The following is a 19,100-nucleotide window of genomic DNA, read 5'->3' as shown; positions in this document are numbered from 1 at the left end:
CTGCCTTATTCTGTGTGACATTCAGACATCACAAACTACTGCCCCATGCAAAGGCCCAAAATAATCCATGAACAATAGGATACTGAGCAGATCGCCTAATCACAGGGTAATCCAACTACATTAAAATGTCTCAAATTCAAGATAAATGCTTCCTGAATGTTCTTACCAATTACAATCACTTCTTTCAATAGAATGTCTCAGTGGCTGCATTATGTACTGAATCTCATCCATTTCCATTACATTTGACCACTGGCATTATCCAACAGGGCAACTGATAAGAAAACAAGCATCACTTTGACGTAAAATTTTAAAGGGCACAGCCTTCACAAAATGTTCAACAAATTTTTTACTAGTTGTCAAACAGGACCACGTGATGCCATGATCCACTGCAAAATCTTGATTTGCATAATGAAGAGGCGACCATATTAATTCGGTATATCATAATGAAAATGCTACTTATCCTTCAAACTGCTCTTCCTTATAGCAAAGACAACATCAAGTTTAAGATCATTTAGCTTTTCAAAGTCAGTTGCAATATTTTCACAAGATCACATCATTTGTTTTTCACCAATTTCCTCTTTTAAATTTTTGCTGGTATATAAAGAGATTCTACAATCCAACAACGCTCTTATGGAGTGACAATCATAGACTGCATCTCGAGAAATTGCAAGGCACTGCCCATGGATTTTCACCTTTCTTCTCACGGGGAAAACGTGCAAACTCCACACAGTCACCCTAGGTTGGATTTGAACCCAGGTCCCTGGTGGCAGTGCTAACTATTGTGCCGTCCAATCACTGAATCCCTACAGTGCAGAAGGAGGCTGTTCGGTACCGACTCTCTGACGTGGTAACTTATCCAGGCCCTCTTCCCCTTCACCTTATCCCTGTAGCCCCACACGTTTACCATGGCTAATCCATCTAACCTACGCATCTTGACACTAAGGGGCAAATTAGCCTGGCCAATCCATCTAACCTGCACATATTTGGCCTGTGGGAAGAAACCGGAGCACTGGGAAGAAACCTATGCAGACATGGGGAGAATGTGCAGACTCCACACAGACAGTGACCCAAGGCCAAAATTGAACCCGGTTTCCCTGAAGCTGTGAGGCAGCAGTGCTATTCACTGTGCCACAGTACTTCCCTATCTTTTGGAAAACTGGCATCTGGCAGCTCACTGAAGGACATGCAGGCCCCATATAGCCTGGGTCTCTGCCCCTCTGTCCCCTGCCACACCCCACCCCACCCCGCGGACTGTTGGGTGGCCGTGCCCTGGCCCCACTTGGCAGCACCCTGTCCTCCTGCTGGTGTTGCAGTTTGCGGAGATCTACCTCCTCCTCCTCCTCAGCAGTAATGAGAATCACTGCCAGGTCCATCGGCTCCAACATGAAATCCATACTTGCTTGGGCGCAAGGTGAGTTGGAGCAGGGGCGGTTGAGTGTAGGAGGGAGAAACCCCTCACTACTCCCCAGCAACCCAGGTGTTTGTATCTTGTAGCTGATTATAGAATCCCTCCGGTGCAGAAGGAGGCCATTTGGCCCATCGAGTCTGCATCGATTTTCTGAAAGAGCATCTCACCCAGATCCACCCACGTCCTATCCCCATAACCCCATGTATTCACCCCAATAATGTCCCTAACCTACACATCTTGGAATACTAAGGGGTATGTAGAAGACTGTGTGCCAAAGAATCAAATCCACGTGCTTCCCAACTGGAAATAGTGGTTGAACAGGAATATCCAAGTCTGAGGCGTTCAAGTCAAGCGACCCTTACCTATACAAGAAAGCCAAAAGACAGTACCAGACCAAGTTAGAAACTCAGGCTAGTCACACAGACCCCCGCCGACTAAGGCAAGGCATAACAGGTTACAAGATGAAGGCAGGTAAAATCGCTGCCTCCAATGCACCCTTCTCTGATGAGCTCAAGGCATTCTATGCCCGTTCTGAGCAAGACATCAGCGAGAGCGCACCTTCCATCTCAGAAGCCTCGGACAAACCTGTATCCAAGGTCACCATAACTGACGCCAGAGCAGCCTTCTCAAAAGTCAACCCACAGAAAGCCACTGGCCCAGACGGGGTACCCAGACGAGCAGTCAGGTCCTGAACGGACCAGTTGGTGGGGGCACTCATAGGCATCTTCAGCCTCTCTTTACATGAATTTGAAGTCCCTACCTGCTTCAAGAAGACAACCATCATCCCAGTGCTGAAGAAAAGCCAGGCAGTGTGTCTTAATGACCATATTCAGTGGCTCTGATATCCTTCATTATGAATGCTTCGTAAGATTAGTCATGGCACAAATCAATTCTGGCCTCCCAAACTACCTGGATCCATTACAATTCACCTACGACTTCAACAGGTCCACAACAGAAGCCATCTCCCTGGCCCTACACTCAACCCTGGAGCACCTAGATAACAAAGTCACCTATGTTAGACTCCTATGTATTGACTACAGCTCAGCCTTCAACACCATTATTCTTCTGAGACGCATCTCCAAACTTCACGGCCTGGCCCTTGGCTCCTCCCACTGGACTGGATCCTAGACTTCCTAACCCACAGACCACAGTCAGTAAGGTCAGGCAACAACACCTCCTCCATGATCATCCTCAACACCGGTGCCCCACAAGGTTGTGTCCTCAGCCCCTTATGATAACCCCTATACACCGATGATTGTGTGACCAAATTCCCCTCCAACTCAATTTTCAAGTTTGCTGATGACACCACGGTTGTGGGTCTGATCTTAAACAATGACAAGACGCAGTACAGAAAAGAGATGGAGAATCTGGTGAACTGATGAGATGACAATAATCTCTCCCTTAATGTTAACAAAATGAAGGAGATATTCATCGACTCCAGGAAACAGCGGAGGGCATGCCCCTGTCTAAATCAATCAGGACAAAGTGGCAATGGTCAATAGCTTCAAGTTCCTAGGTGTCCAGATCACCAACAATGTCTCTCCATGTGGATGCTATAGTTAAGAAAGCCCACCAACGCCTCTACTCTCTCAGGAAATTTGGCATGTCCACTACAACTCTCACAACTTTTACAGATGCACCACAGAAAGCATTCATTCCAGTCGTATCACAGCTTGGTATGACTCCTGCTTTGGCCAAGACCGCAAACTACAAAGGGTCATGAGCGAAGCCCAGTCCATCACTCAAACTAGCCTTCCATGCATTGACACTACCTACATTTCCCGCTGTCTCGGAAAAGCAGCCAGCATAATCAAGAACTCCACGCACTCTGGACTTACTCTCTTCCACTTTCTTCCAATGGAAAAAAAGATACAAAAGCCTGAGGTCAGGTACCAACCAACTCAAAAACAGCTTCTTCCCTATTACCATTAGACTGTTGAATGGACCTACCTCGCATTAAGTTGATCTTTCTCTATACCCTAGCTATGACGGTAACACCACATTCTGCACCCTCTCTTTTTTTCCCTATGTACAGAATGCTTTGTCTGTATGACGTGCAAGAAACAATACTTTTCACTGTGTACTAATACATGTGACAATAATAAATCAAATTAAAATTTGAATGAGATTTTGGGATACAGGGTATAATTTCAGATCATATAAAATGTGGGAGCTTTGTAAACTACTGGAGGCTATGGTGTAGAATTTCAAAAGGACATTAAGCAGGTTGCTGGATTGAGCAGACAAGTGGCAGATGTAATTTAATGCAACGAAGTGTGAAGTGATTTATCCTGGTAGGAAGAATGCAGCAAGACAATATAAAGTGAAAGGGACAACTCTGAAGGCAGTACAGGAGCAATGGGACCTGGGTGCATATGTGCAAAACAGGCTGAGAGAATGGTTAATAAAGCATATAGCATAGAAACATGGAAGCTAGAAGCAGGAGTAGCAATTTGGCCCTTTGAGCCTGCTCTGCCATTCATTTTGATCATGATGTGGAGATGCCAGTGTTGAACTGGGATAGTCACTGTAAGAAGTCTCACAACACTAGGTTAAAGTTGGAACAGTACAGCACATAGAGGCCCTTGGGCCTTCAACATTTTGCCGAGCTAAGTTCAACAGGTTTATTCGGAATCATGGGCTTTCTCAGGTGAGTGACGAAGGAGCAGTGCTTCGAAAGCTCGTGTTAAAAATTATACTATTGAACTTTAATCTGGTGTTGTGAGACTTCTGATTTTAATAACTGAATTCAATATCCTGATCCCCCTTTCCCCCCATATCGCTTAATCCCTTTCGCCCCAAGAATTATATCTAATTTCTTCCTGAAATCAAACCATGCTTTCGCCTCAACTACATTCTGTGGTAGTGTGTTCCACACATTCACCACCATCTGGGTAAAGAAATTTCTCCTCACCTCAGTTCTAAAAGGTTTACCCTTTATCCTCAAACTATAACCCTTAGCTCTGGACTCCCCCACCACTGGGAATATTCTTTCTGAATCTACCCTGTCCAACTCTTAGAATTTTATAAGCTTCGATGAGATTGCCACTCACTCTTCTAAACTCCAGTGAATATAATCCTAACTGACTTAGTCTGTCTTCATGACAGGCCTGCCATCCCAAGAATCAGCCTGGTAAACCTTCACTGTACTCCCTCTATAGCAAGGACATCCCTCCTCAGATAAGGACACCAAAACTGCACACAATACTCCAGCTGTAACTGCACCAACGCCCTATACAATTGCATCCCTATCCCTATACTCAAATCCTTTCGCTATGAAGGCCAACATACCATTTGCCTTCTTTACTGTTTGCTGTAGCTGTGTGCTTACTTTCAATGATTGATACATGAGGATTCCACAGTCTCACTGAGTATCCACCCTCTCAATTTACGCTCATTCAAGTAATAATCTGTCTTCCTATTACTGCTATCAAAGTGGATAACCTCACATTTATCCACATCATACTGCATCTGCCATGCATATGCCCACTCACTCCGTCTGTCCAAATCATGTTGAACATTTCTGCATCCTCCTCACAGCTCACCCTCCCACCCAACTTTCTATCATCTGCAAATTTGGAGATAATACATTCAGTTCCCTCTTCCAAATCATTAATATATCCTTGCAGAATCTCACTAGTCACTGACTGCCAACCAGAAAAAGATCCAATTATGCCAACTCTTTGCTTGCTATTGGGTGATCAGCTTTCTATCCATCTCAAGACATTATCTGCAATTCCATGTGCTTTAACTTTACATAGTAGTCTGTTATGTGAGACCTTATCAAAAGCCTTCTGGAAGTCTAAATAAACCACATCAACTGGTTCTCTCCACTTGTTACATCCTCAAAGAATTCCAATAGATTTATCAAGCATGATTTCCCTTTTGCAAATCCATGCTGACTTTGATTATACCATTGCTCCAAAATGCTGAATTATGAAATCCTTGATAATGGACTCTTAACAACTTTCCCAATGCGACATTAAGCTCACTGGTCTATAGGTCTCTGTTTTCTCTCTACCTCCCTTTTTGAATAGCGGACTTACATTAACTACCCTCCAAACTGTAGGAACCAGTCCAGAGCCCAAAGAATTTTGGAAAATAACCACCATAGAGGTATTAAGAATCATGAGGGGTCTAGAGAGGGCAGATAGGAAGAAACAATCCCTATTAATGTACGGACTGAGGACCAAAGGGCACTTATTTAAAGTAATGAGCAAAGGAAGCAATGGAGGCATGAAGAGAAACTATATCTCGCAATGAGAGTGGGGTGGAGGCAGGTCGAATTGAGGCATTTAGGAGGGAATTGAATTATTATTTGAAAAGGGAGAATGCTCAAGGCTACAAAGCAAAGGCTGGGAAGTGGCACTAGCTTCCTTCAGAGACCTAGCGCAGACACAAAAGAACAAATGGCCCCCTTCTGTGCTGTAACCATTCTATGATGACAGACCAGGGATCAAGTCTGAATTCTCCCTAACCTGCATGACTCCATTACTCAGTGGATGTACACACCAAGCAACTGGCGTGTCAGTGGCTTGTTTCTAACATACAACCAAAACTATACGGTCATTGTGAAAGCTGCAACAATAAACGTAGTGAGTAAACGCTCAACAATCTGTGCCTTGCAATTATCATGGAAACTCATCAGTTTAACAGCAGCATTCTGGCATCCGTAAGCACAAACAACTTCAAAAGGTGTAGAAATTACTCACCATTTACACAAATCTCATAGGATTTGCATACATCAGCCTCAAACAAGCAGCCTGCAAGAGAACAGAAGTAAATCCATTACAAATATGATTAAATGCTGAGAGGCTAGCCTCTAAATAGCTTTGAAGACAAGCATATTTGTCAAATATAATTTCTGACAAGCATCAATTTAAACCATGTATGATTGAGGAACATTTTTGATTGCCTTTTTCTACAGACCTCTTCTTTTTCCAGTTTTGTCCATCTTTTTTTATTATGCTAGACATGGAACATAGAACATGGAACAGTTCAGCACAGGAACAGGCCCTTTGGCCCACATTGTTGTACGGAACACAATACCAAATTAAACTACTTCCTTCTGCCTGCTCTTGGTCCATACCTCGCTATTCTTTGCATGTCCACATGCTTATCTAAAAGCCCTTTAAACTCCCTTATCGTATCTGCCTGTACCACCAACCCTGACAGCACACTCCAGACACTCACCACTCTCTGTGTAAAAAGACTTACCCTTCACATCTCCTTTGAACTTTCTTCCTCTCACCTTAAGTGCATGCCCCCTAGTATTGGACATTTCAACTCTGGGAAAAAGATTCTGACTGTCAACCCTATCTATGCCTCTCATAATTTTATAGACCTCTATCAGGTTTCCCCTCAGCCTCTGCTGTTCCAGACAAAACAACCCCAGTTTGTCCAGCCTCTCCTTATAGTTCGTATCCTCCAATCTAGGCAGCATCCTGGTAAACCTCTTCTGCACCCTCCCCAAAGTCTCCTTCCTGTAATGTGGCGAGCAGAATTGAACACAATACTCTAAGGGTAGCCTAACTTAAGTTTTATAAAGCTGCATCATGATATCCTGAATCTTGTGCTCAATCCCCAACCAATAAAGATAAACAAGCCATACGCCTTCTTTACCACCCTACCTTCTTGTATGGCTGCTTTCAGGGAGCTATGGACCTTTACCCCAAGATCCCTCTGTACATCAGTTTTGCTCAGGGTCCTGCCATTAACTGTATACTTACCTTTAACATTTGATCTCCTAAAGTGTAGCACCTCATACCTGCCAGATTAAACTCCATCTGCATTTCTTCGTCCACATCTGCAACTGATCCATATCTTGCTACACAATCCACAACTTGGGGCAGTACAGTAGCACAGTGGTTAGCACTGCTGCTTCATAGCTCCAGGGGCCTGGGTTTGATTCCCAGCTTGGGTCACTGTCTGTGTGGAGTTTGCACATTCTCCTTGTGTCTGCGTGGGTTTCCTCAGGGTGCTCCGGTTTCCTCCCACAGTCCAAAGATGTGCGAGTTAGGTTGACTGGCCATGCTAAAATTGCCCCTTCATGTCCTGAGATGTGTACGTTAGAGAGATTAGCGGGTAAGTATGTAGGGATACGGGGGTAGGACCTGGGTGGGATTGTGGTCGGTGCAGACTCGATGGGCCCAATGGCCTCTTCCTGCACTGTAAGGATCCTGTGATACTATGATTCTAACTCCACCTATCTTTGAGTCGTCTGCAAACTTACTAACCCACCCATCTATGTTTTCATCCAAGTCATTTATAAAAATATAATATACATATATATCACAAACAGTAGAGGTCCCAGTACGGATCCCTGTGGAACCCAATTAGTCATGGACCTCTAGCCAGAAAAACATACTTCCACCACTACTCTCTGAATTCTGTGGGCAAGCCAATTCTGAATCCAAGGAACCAATGGGCTGAACTTTTCTGTACTCTAGCAGAAGGTAGGATTGGAATCAAAAGCGTAAGGAGAATGTTGAGTTGGCTTCCCGGGTGGTCGAAAAAGAAATGATCCTTGATCTGGAGCAATCAGTGATCAATAATCACTTAGAATCATAGAATCCTTATAGTGCAGAAGAAGGCAATTCAGCCCATCGAGTTTGCACTGACTACAATACCACCTAGGTCCTATTCACGTAACCCCACATATTTACCCTGCTAATCCCCTGACACTAGGATCAACTTTGCATGGCCAATCAACCTAACCAGCATATCTTTGGACTGTGGGAGGAAACTGAAGGAGGAAACCCACGCAGACAGGGGGAGAAAGTGCAAATTCCACACAGGCAGTCACCCGAGGCTGGAATTGAACCTGGGTCCCTGGCTCTGTGAAGCTGCAATGCTAACCACTATGCCACCATGCCACCCCTTAAGGACATTGTGTGACCATTTGAAAGAAATAAACCTGTAGGTCAGGAGATTGGGATGGAGTGGATTGCCCTAGAGACAGCCAGCATCAACCCAACGGACTGAATGTGCCATTACGTCTCTAAACCTTCCTCCCACCAACCCTCCCTGCCTGTTCCTGGCATTACATCTCATCATGTCTACCTCCACCACTGGAACACTGTGCAACCTCCTTCAGTCTGCCATTGATAAAATCCTTGTCCATGCTTTCAGTAACCCAAGGCTCAATTCCCATGGCCTTCCTCACCAACTGATGGAAATGGCTATACACAAACTCCAACTCATCCAATTCTCTACCACCTGACAAACTGCTGTTCAAAAACTCTGGTTGACACCAAGCCCCAATCTGCCACTTTCCACTGACCCTCTGTCCCAAAGCAGGAAACATAAAATAAATTGTGTCCTTGTTTTCAAATCTTTCCCCCTGTATAACTTTGCCCTCCTCTCACCTCACTTCCATGGCCTGTTCCTAGCCTGACAAATTACCTTCTATGCAACCCCTTCCTGTTGCTCCTCTGGCAATGGCACCAACTTTGCAAAACTGCTCTTGAATGTCTTGGCCTTGCTACTTCTCTCAATGCCTTTGAAATATCCACTGCATTCATTTCCACCATTCTTTCCAATATATTGCCCATTGTAAATCATCATTTGTTGTCTCAGCTGATGCCCCCAGCCCTTGAATTGCAGTCAGCATACAGTGCATTTAAGACTCTGATGCTGTAGCTTCATAGTGGTCTGATTATGATGCTACTGTGTCTTTAAGGAGTGTATTTTAATCATGTTTCTCTGCAGTTCTTATAAGATGGCCTGGCCTTTTGTGCTTGTTGCCATAGAACCATAGAAAATTACAGCTCAGAAACAGCCCTTCTTGTCTGTGCCGAACCATTTTTTGCCTAGTCCCACTGACCTGCACTTGGACCAGATCCCTCCACACCCCTCTTGTCCATGAACCTGCCCAAGTTTTTCTTAAATGTTAAAAGTAACCCCGCATTTACCACTTTAACCAGCAGCTCATTCCACACTTCCACCTCTGTGTGAAGAAGCCCCCCCCACCCAATATTCCCTTTAAACTTTTCTCCTCTCACCCTTAACCCATGCCCTCTGGTTTCTTTCTCCCTTTACTGTGTATACCAGTATCTTTTATGGTTGATGTAGCAGGATACTTGCAGCAATGTTTATTTTTACTTTGGACCTCATACAATGTTTTACGAGTTTTACGTCCCTTTTGAATTGTCCGGTTTGCGACAGATTGACAGGTCAAGGTCAGTCAGGTGGTTCCTTCATATGGAAATCCAAAGTCACCTTCAGTTTAGTTGTAAGTTGTTTGGAATTTAGAGTGAAAACAGTATTTCTGGCTCTATTCCTGGTGTTGGAGATTTGGCTTTTGGTGGCTGGCTAGTGAGTAGCTAGAGGTAAGGGGTGCTTCTGTCTCTTGAAATAGGCTGGAAATTCCAGCATTTTCAACTCACTGTTCAAAGGAATAAATCATAGAGAGGTTGGGAAGCTACAAGATCCAGCATCATGTGAGCATACTTATTCTCTGCGCCAACCCTGGGATGGGGGTATGTTTGTAGGAATGTTTGTTTGGTTGTAACAGTACATTTAGCTGTTAAGGTATATACAATATCATAATTTTTTTGTTTCTAATTGGCAAAGTTATTACTAATTGTCTTATTATGTGTTAACTGTATTCTTAAATAAACTTTGTTTGGTTAAAGCTCCCTAGTGGGTCATTTGAATCATAACTGAAGTGAAACATCTTATGCTTACCCAAGACAAAATTTAAAGTGCAAAACATATGACCTTGGCTGACTTCATAAACCATCTGGATTATAACACTGACCAAAACATCAAGGGTCATCTAATGCCTAGCCGCAGGATTTAATGCTGTTCACCATGTTGTACCTTTATTTAATCTCGCAGCCAGGCTCTTTGACCACTGTTGCACACCATGTTGTGTGTTTATAATTATAGAAAGGCACCAATTACTCAAAAAGGATGGTGGAAATGGGTTTATTTATTTAAACTAGGCATATGAGAACATATATACGTGGATAGAAAGCTTGAAAACAGCAGCAGCAGCAGAGTTGTACACGCTGTGTTCTGTTCACAGGCCAAAATGAAACTGAGACTGGATCAGCTGACACATTTCTTTTCTAGTGATGGCATGCTGCTTTCCTTTAAAGACATGTTACAGTATGATTATTCTTCTGCTGATTCTCTAGTTTGTCACTTTATCTTCACTTGATGCTTCGACAAGAATCTATTGAGATCAAGACTACATTATGTTGGGAAACATGGCTATGAACATGCACTCTATGCTGCAAGTATGACATGTCATTACCAAGCAAATGTAAGCACTTCTCCTCATTCTACATAACTGCTAAAACTGAGCACAGGGATATATTTAAGCCAGTTTCAGAAAAATGTTGACAGTCTGAGAATTAATAATTAAAGTGAAGGGCAACAGTAAAGTTCACTCCGACTTTGGGACGAAAGAGACGTTGAGCAGCTGTATGGGAAATCAGCTTTGAAAAGCTTCAATGCAACGTCAACGAAGAAACCAATTCCTTTGCGCCAAAAATACTCTGAATGGACAAAATTACCTTGAGAGTTTGACCTCTAACTCAAAAGGAAATCACTCAAACAATGACACATGTGGAACACCAAACCTTTACAGAATTTCTGAGGCAAGTTTTTTTTTACTTGTTTACCTGTCCTGAGTTTCACACTACCAGCAGCAAGTAGGAAAGTGGGAAACTTGATGCCCAGGCATTTATCATTACAAGTCTGAACTGGCTATCAGCAAATGCGGAACAGTGGTCCAGAGTACAATTCCCTCTCTGTACACAGATTGGCATTGCCAGTCAAACATAGTGGTAACACTCTCGCCTCTCAGTCAGGAGACTGTGGGTGGAATCATACTCAAGCACTTGTTCTTTGTTCTTTGCACTTGAGCACATAATTGAGACTGAGGAAGTATGGTGAACGTAAAAGAGTCCATGGCACAAGGGCAACACGGTGGCACAGTGATTAGCCCTGCTGCCTCACTGTGCCAGGGACCCTGGTTTGATTCTGGCCTTTGGGTGACTGTGTAGAGAATTTGCACTTTCTTCCCGTGTTTGCTTGGGTTTCCTCTGGATGCTCTGATTTCCACCTACAGTTCAAAGATGTGCTGGTTAGGTGGGATGGCTGTGTTAAATTGTTCCTTATGTCTCAAGATATGTAGGTTAGGTGGATTAGCCATGGTAAATGCACAAGGTTGCAGGGATAGGGCAGATGGGAGGGCTTGGGTGAGATGCTCTTTTGGGGAGTCAGTGCAGACTCGATGGGCCAGATGGCCCCTTTCTGCACTGCAGGGATTCTATGATTCTATGAATATTTCGAAGATATTTCTCCCTCGGTCAACACATCACAAAAATGGATTATCTAGACTTATGATCCTGGATCAGGCTGCCAACCTTTTGGCACAATCTGGCCCAAGACCTTCTATATAAATTGACAAAGTTTGTGATCCCAGGTATTTGCTAAGAGAATCAAGAGAGGGTTCCACAATTTCTGAGCAAATAAAATAAACTTTACAATACAAAGTCTGCAAAGTAAAACCATTTACAATATCTACCTCATGCTCCAACATTCAGAATCAGCATCAGGTACATGTGAATTCACAGGCAATATGCTTCCTAACACTTGTGCTACACATTAAATAGTAAATACAACATAGACAGATTCCTCCCACCACACCCCACCCCCGATTTCTTGGCAACCTACCCAGACATCAATATCCACTATGAGTTACACAATCTCATTAGAACTCTGGATCGCTCACGAGAGATTCCAAACTTTTCACTTTCAAAGATCTGGGCCAGAACCCTCCGATCTCTCACGGCCCACCACTGGCTGCCAGCAAGACGCATTCAACCAAAACTCCATTCACTGCCGCAGGATCAGAGAATGCCAGCTGCAGGCGAGGTCAGAGAATTTTGGCCCTAGTTTCTGAATTCTCTCAAAAGTTGCCCCAACTCCAGACTGCCTCAACGGCCACTCATCTCTCAGGATTTCAATCTTGTCTCCCGAAACTATGTTTACCTGGACCCCTGAGTCTGCACTCCAACACCAACCCACAGCACAACTGCAGTTCTTCAGCCATGCTGAGCAGAACATCTCTTCTTCAAAGGCTCTCCTTCGGCCCAAAGGCCTGCAGCACGGAGTCATCAACCTTGCCAGTGCAGCTCTAAAGGGTTTCTCCCAAACCCTCACTGCTTGAAACCTGTCAATCCAGTACTTCAATTGTTTGGAGCCACTTTCTTAGATCTCTACCCCTGGTGGTTCCTACTGGTGGTCTCCTCCCAGTGGTTCTTTTCCTATTCCTCTCCCTCTCTCTCTAGTCTTCCCTCTAGGTTCTCTCGCCCTGTCCAGGGACTCCACGGCCCCACTCCTGGGTCCTGTAATCATGTTTACATGCCTTTTTTCCCTAAACGCGCACACCCGGGGCACTCTCACAATGCTGAACTGTGCACGTGTAGCTCACTCCCAAACCATGAATGGTAGGTTATGCTGGAGCTATATAAAAAGCTGGTTAGGCCACAGCTAGAATATAGTGTGCAGTTCTAGAATCCACATTACAGGAGGGATGTGACAGCACTGGAAAGGGTGCAGAGGAGATTTACCAGGATGTTACCTGGGCTGGGGAGTTTTCTAACTATGAAAAGAGATTGGATAGACTGGGGATGTTTTCCTTGGAGCGGAGGAGACTGGAGAGGATAAAATTATCAATACATAATTTTGAGATGGATAAAATTATGAGGTTCATAGATAGACAAGAAGAAACATTCCCCCTTGTTGGAGAGATCAATGACTAAGAGGCATAGATTTAAGGTAAGGGGCAAGAGGTTTAGAGGGGATTTGAGGAAAACCTTTTTCACCTAAAGGGTGGTGGGAGTCTGGAACTTACTGCCCGCAAGGGCACTTGAGAAGTGCTTAGATGTGCACTTGCGATGTCCAAGCATACAAGGCTACGGGCTAAGTGCTGGAAAATTGGATTAGAATAATTGGCTGGTTTATCTTTGACCAGCACAGACCCAATGACCTTATATTCTGTGCTGTCTACCTCTATGACTCAATGAGAAAGTTTTACACAGCACCTGATCACTCTATATTTTACAGTACATGGTTGGCATGGATACTCATTGCCACAAATGAAAAATCATTTCACTGCAACAGTGGTCAAACTCCCTTTGTGAAATGCACATATTTCAGCAAAAGCAGAAACATAACAAGAGATGCAGAACAGAAAAAAGTAAAACAGGGAAATTTCACAAAACATATGAAGTCTGCTATAAAGAGGTCTTTCCTTCATCACTATATTCATGTAAACAGTGCGTAATTTGTCTCTGAGATCACACTCCACCCCAGTTTCAGTCTGTTGCACAGCATGATGTTACTGGAGCACATTTGGTACGGAACTGCCACTTGTGCATTAAAGAGTCTAGTCTAATGTTTAATTCAAGTATTATAAATAAAGGGTAATGCATATTAATTTACATGAAGCAATACAACACTCTGTTTCTTTCACTCTCAAAGGTTGTTGGACATTTCAATGCAGCATTCCTGTTCCACAGCATTAGCAATTCCCTTACTGGTGACCGAAGTCCTACTCAAAACCATTTACTCCCCTCCTCTTGTCCCACCACCCAATTTTTTTTCCCGGTACATTGACGACTGCATCTGCTCTCATCCTGAACTGGAGAACGTCATCAATTTTGTTTCCAATTTCTACTCTTCTCTTCCCTTTCGATGGTCCATCTCCAACTCTTTCATGGCATGGTAGCACAGCAGTTAGCACTGCAGTATCATAGTGCCAGGGACCCAGGTTCGATTCCCGGCTTGGGTCACTGTACGGAGTCTGCATGTTCTCTCTGTATCTGTGTGGATTTCCTCCAGGTGCTCCGGTTTTCTCCCACAGTCTGAAAGACATGCTGGTTAGGTGAATTGGCCATGCTAAATTCTCTCTCAGTGTACCCAAACAGGTGTTGGAGTGTGGAGAGGAGGGGATTTTCTTAGCAACTTCATTGCAATGTTAACGTATGCATATTTGTGACACTAATACTTAAACATTCCTTGATTTTTCTCTCCCTCCATTTCTGGGGATAAGCTATGAATAAATATTCACCATAACCACTTCTTCCCACCGCCTTCCGGTACAGATCCCATTCCACTCTTCCAGTTCTGCTCTGTCCATTGGTGTAACCTTCCATATCAGCATTTCAATGTGCTTTCCTTTTTCCTCAATGGAGAACACATTCTCCCTTGCCATGGTTCAAAGGTCCCCTGGCCCAGTCTGTTCAATTATACAGACTTCTGCTCAGCCCTTGCCTTCTCCCCAGAATCCCCTTGTCCCCCACCAATATTCTCTTCTTTATTTTACAATTCTAGCAACTATGTTATTTTACTTTCCGTATTATGTATTTTTCAGTATAGACAAAATTTCCATTTCCCATTGCAACCTTTCTGAATAATAGCAGTAGAAAATTTTTAATAATTTATATGGAAAAATTGGCAAAGTTGGGGCTGTTCTCCCTACAGGAAAGGATGGTGAGAGGAGACTTGATAGAAACTCTAAGGGATCTGGAAATGGACCTGGATAGAGTAGATAGGAAGAAATCCTATTCCCATTGGTGGGAACATCAAGAACCAGAGGACACCGATTTAAGGTAATTGTCAAAGAACAAGAGGTGGTACAAGGAATAATTTCTTTTTAAGCAGTCAGTGATTTGATTTGATTTATTATTGCACATGTATTGGCAAACAGTAAAAAGTATTGTTTCTTACATGCTATAGACAAAGCATACCATTCATAGAGTACATAGGGGATAACGAAAGGAGGGGGTACAGAATATAGTGTTACATATGTTCTGCACCGTCACAACTAGGGTGTAGAGAAAGAGCAGCTTCATATAAGGTTGGTCCATTCAAAAGTCTGATGGAGCAGTGAAGGAGCTGTTCTTGAATCGGTTGACACGTGACCTCAGAATTTTGTATCTTTTTCCTGATGGAAGAAGGTAGAAGAGAATATGTTCAGGGCACACGTGGTCCTTGATTATACTGGCTGCTTTTTGAGACAATGGGAAGTGAAGACAGTGTCAATGGATGGGAGGCAGTGAGTGATTAGGATCTAGGATGACAGGGCGGTGAAGGCAGATTCAATCCTGCCTTTCAGCGAGAAGTGGATCATTGTTTGAACAGAAAAAGTTTGCAGGGCTACAGGGAGAAGGTCCGAGAGTGTCACTCACTCAGCTGCTCTTGTAGTGTCAGCACACACAGGACAAACCAAATGGCTCTGCAATTTTATGCTTCTATTTTTGTGCTGTGAGCTCATATAAACGAATAAATGGGTTGAGACCATCAAAACTAATTACATGCCGAATCTTTACAGCCTGCAGGACAGAGGATCTTCATCACATCAGTTTTGACACTGGACTGAATCCAAGTTTCAGAGGTAAAAGGGCAGTAGCTCACGCACTACATCATCCAGAGTCACTCATATTTTAGTGTGTTTAGCGGGAAGATTAAGTACTATTTAATGCAAGGAGTTCCTAGACCCTAATGGGAATTCTCAACAGGCCAGCTTGCACTTGTGAAGGACAGTCAGCTATTGGTAAAATGTAGAAGTTAAAAGCACCCGGGAATGTATTCAGCCCTGAAAAGTTAGCTATGCACATTTCATGTCATCTCCCTAATATGCAAATTGCTTTTTTATTATTCATTCATAGGACATGGCCGTCACTGGTTGGCCAGCATTTATTGCCCATCCCTCACTGCCCTGAAGGGCAGTTGAGAGTCAACCACATTGCTGTGGCTGTGGAATCACATGTGGGCTAGACCTGGTAAGGATGGCAGATTTCCTTCCCTAAAGGAAATTAGTGAACCAGATGGGTTTTCCTGACAATCAGCAACGGTTTCTTGTCATCAGTAGGTTCTTAATTCCAGTTTTGTCTTACTGAAACAAATTCCACCATCTGCTGTCACAGGATTCGAACCCAGGTCCCCAGAACAGTTTCCCTAAATAAGACTTCTAATAGCAATTAGAAAAGTAAAAAGTACATTAGCCTTTATAACAAAGGAATTGGAGTATTACAGAATCACAGACTGGTACAGTGCAGAAGAAAGCCATTTGACCCATCATGTCGGTACCGCCTCTCTAAACGAGCACAAAAGTGAAGCGATTATTTCGGACTTTGGTGAGACCAGATCTGGAGCTCAGTACACAGGTCTCCTTATCTTTGGAGGGATATATTAGCTTTGGAGGAATGCAATGAGAAAGGACTGAGTTAATTGTCAGAAGTGATCACATTAAACATAAAGGCCGGAATGTTACTGCTGTTGAGCTGACGGGATTTTCCCGTCCCGCTGCAGTGAATGGAGATTTGGCCAGGCACCAAGTTCTCTGATCTTGCTGCAGGGGGAGCTTGGCGTGAACGGCAGGTGAGGTCGCACCCAAAGTCTTTAAGGGGCTTGACAGGGTAGATAGAAGCCCTTGATGTTTGCTCTGGTTGGAAGTCCAGAACTCGGAGTGACAGTCTCAGGGGAATGAATCAGTATTTTGAACTGAGGTGAGGGATGATTTCTTCACTCAGACAATTGAGGAATTGTCTAGCCCAGAGAGCTGTGGATGCTCAGTCACTAAATGTACGCTAGATATTTCATACCTATGGAGACACGATGGCCTTGTGGTATTATCGTCACTTGTTCTGGAGACCTGGGTTCGAATCCTGTGACAGCAGGTGGTGGAATTTGTTTCAATAAGGCAAAACTGGAATTAAGAATCCACTGATGACAAGAAACCATTGTTGATTGTCAGAAAAACCCATCTGGTTCACTAATGTCCTTTAAGGAAGGAAATCTGCCATCCTTACCTGGTCTGGCCTGCATGTGACTCCAGAGCCACAGCAATGTGGTTGACTTGCAACTGCCCTTCAGGACAACTAGGGATGGGCAATAAATGCTGGCCAGCCAGCGACAGCCATGTCCCACAAATGAATAATTTAAAAAATTTGAATATTAGGGAAATGACGTGAAATTGGAATTGAGGTAGAAGATCAGCCATGAATGACAGTGTAGAGTCAAGGGACCTAATGGCCTCATCCTACTTCTATTTCTTATATTGTTACATTCTTAATAGTGACTTGGATCCCTTTGTCCCAACTGAATAACTATTTTGAGCACTCAATCCTTTCTGCAGGTGAGGCAGTGTTGACTGTAACAGGCACAGTGTCAGTCTTGCGGACAGATAATTCAAAGCCATGACAATATCCTGATATGGAAACCTTGGTGCACATTGTTTTGGAGAGGCTAGGTGGAAGGGCAGACAGCTTGCATCCCCCTTGCCCCCTACCCCCTCACCCCCCCACGCCTACTGCACAGCCCTGAGAAGGAAGTCAGCTGGAAGCTGATAAAAACAGAACAAGCCCTCTCCATAGCTATAAAATACTGGAGGTGGGTAAATTGCTTAACCTTAGGATTTTCTTCCCGTCAGTGGCAGAAAGTCCCACCGTCAGAGCTCCAGTAGACCCAGCAGTGCCAGGGCTCAATAGTGGGCTTTGCTGTGAGTGCAGGAAGGAGGACAACAAAGGTCATGGTTGCCCCAGAGAAATAATGATGTGGAGTTGCTGCTGTTGGACTGGAGTAGGTACAGTAAGTAGTCTCACAACACCAGGTTAAAGTCCAACAGGTTTGTTTGGTAGCACAAGCTTTTGGAGCACTGCCCCTCATCCAGTGAAATGGGGCAGTGCTCCAAAAGCTTGTGCTACCAAATAAACCTGTTGGACTTTAACCTGGTGTTGTGAGACTACTTATTGTGCCAGGAAAGAAAGTCCTGGGATTTTAGGGTGGAGAGGAATCCAAGGTTCCAGGAAAGTGGGAGAGGGGATGGGGAGCTGGGTTTTGGAGGGTGGGTGGTGTGGAAGAAATGGAGGTGACATCGTGTGGGTATGCCCCTGATGAGTGCGGTGTGCCCCCTGAGTTAATGGCCACTTTCCCACCTGCCATCTTTTATCTAGGCCTTATAAAAACAGTCTGCCCATCCACACCAGCCATATTTTGATATGGGCAATGTATTATTCATGTTAATAGGGTTGCTAACAGGCCTTGGAGACCTATTTACTTATGGTGGCCAAGTTGCCAATTTTTGGTGCCCACCCACCTAACATATAACAGTAAGCTTGACAGTGGGCATGAAGGTGGTTGCGACCTGATCTATTTTACGAATCTCACTCCAAAAACACACCCAGTGGGGAACCATTCAAATCCAGCCCATTTCCTCTGTCTACTCTTTGTAACGATGAATGGAGTTTGGATCCAGTTCTCATCACTGCCAGTATTCCAACAGAATCCCTACAGTGTGAGAGGCCATTGAGCCCATCAAGTCTCCACCAGCTCTCCAAAACAGCATCTTACCCAGGCTCAACCCCTGGAACACCGTGTACTTACTATGCCTAGTTCACTTATCCTACACATCTTTGGACTATACCCATGTCAATAAATTTTAAGAAATTGTGGTCTAGGCCTAGCCAACTGTGATGTAACAATCTGTTGGCCTTTTTTCATCCCAGGTTCAGATCAAAAGTACCACAGGCACAGCATCCCTCCCACCCCCTCAATTTAAATTCAATGAATAAGTCTCGGTATTGGTGACTGTGAGGCTATCATCAATTGACGTAAAAACACATTTGGTTCACCAATTTCCTTCAGGAAGCAAATCTGTTGTCCTCACCCA

At 44.0% G+C, this 19,100-nt stretch overlaps 1 protein-coding gene across 1 annotated transcript in view; it reads right to left on the bottom strand.

Annotated features, from left to right (window-relative positions):
- ptprn2 (protein tyrosine phosphatase receptor type N2) overlaps positions 1 to 19,100 on the bottom strand; it is an 891,364-nt gene that overhangs the window by 783,321 nt on the left and 88,943 nt on the right. Inside the window, exon 2 of the mRNA XM_080212823.1 lies at positions 6,121 to 6,171. Coding sequence (XP_080068949.1) covers positions 6,121 to 6,171 — 51 coding nt within the window. The remainder of the gene's footprint in view (positions 1 to 6,120; positions 6,172 to 19,100) is intronic.

Source organism: Carcharhinus amblyrhynchos, chromosome 2 (genome assembly GCF_965287045.1).
Source record: "Carcharhinus amblyrhynchos chromosome 2, sCarAmb.v2.hapA, whole genome shotgun sequence".
Taxonomy (NCBI): Eukaryota; Metazoa; Chordata; class Chondrichthyes; order Carcharhiniformes; family Carcharhinidae; genus Carcharhinus; species Carcharhinus amblyrhynchos.
The sequence above is the reverse complement of the archived record's forward strand: the minus strand, read 5'-3'. Positions and strand labels throughout refer to the sequence as shown.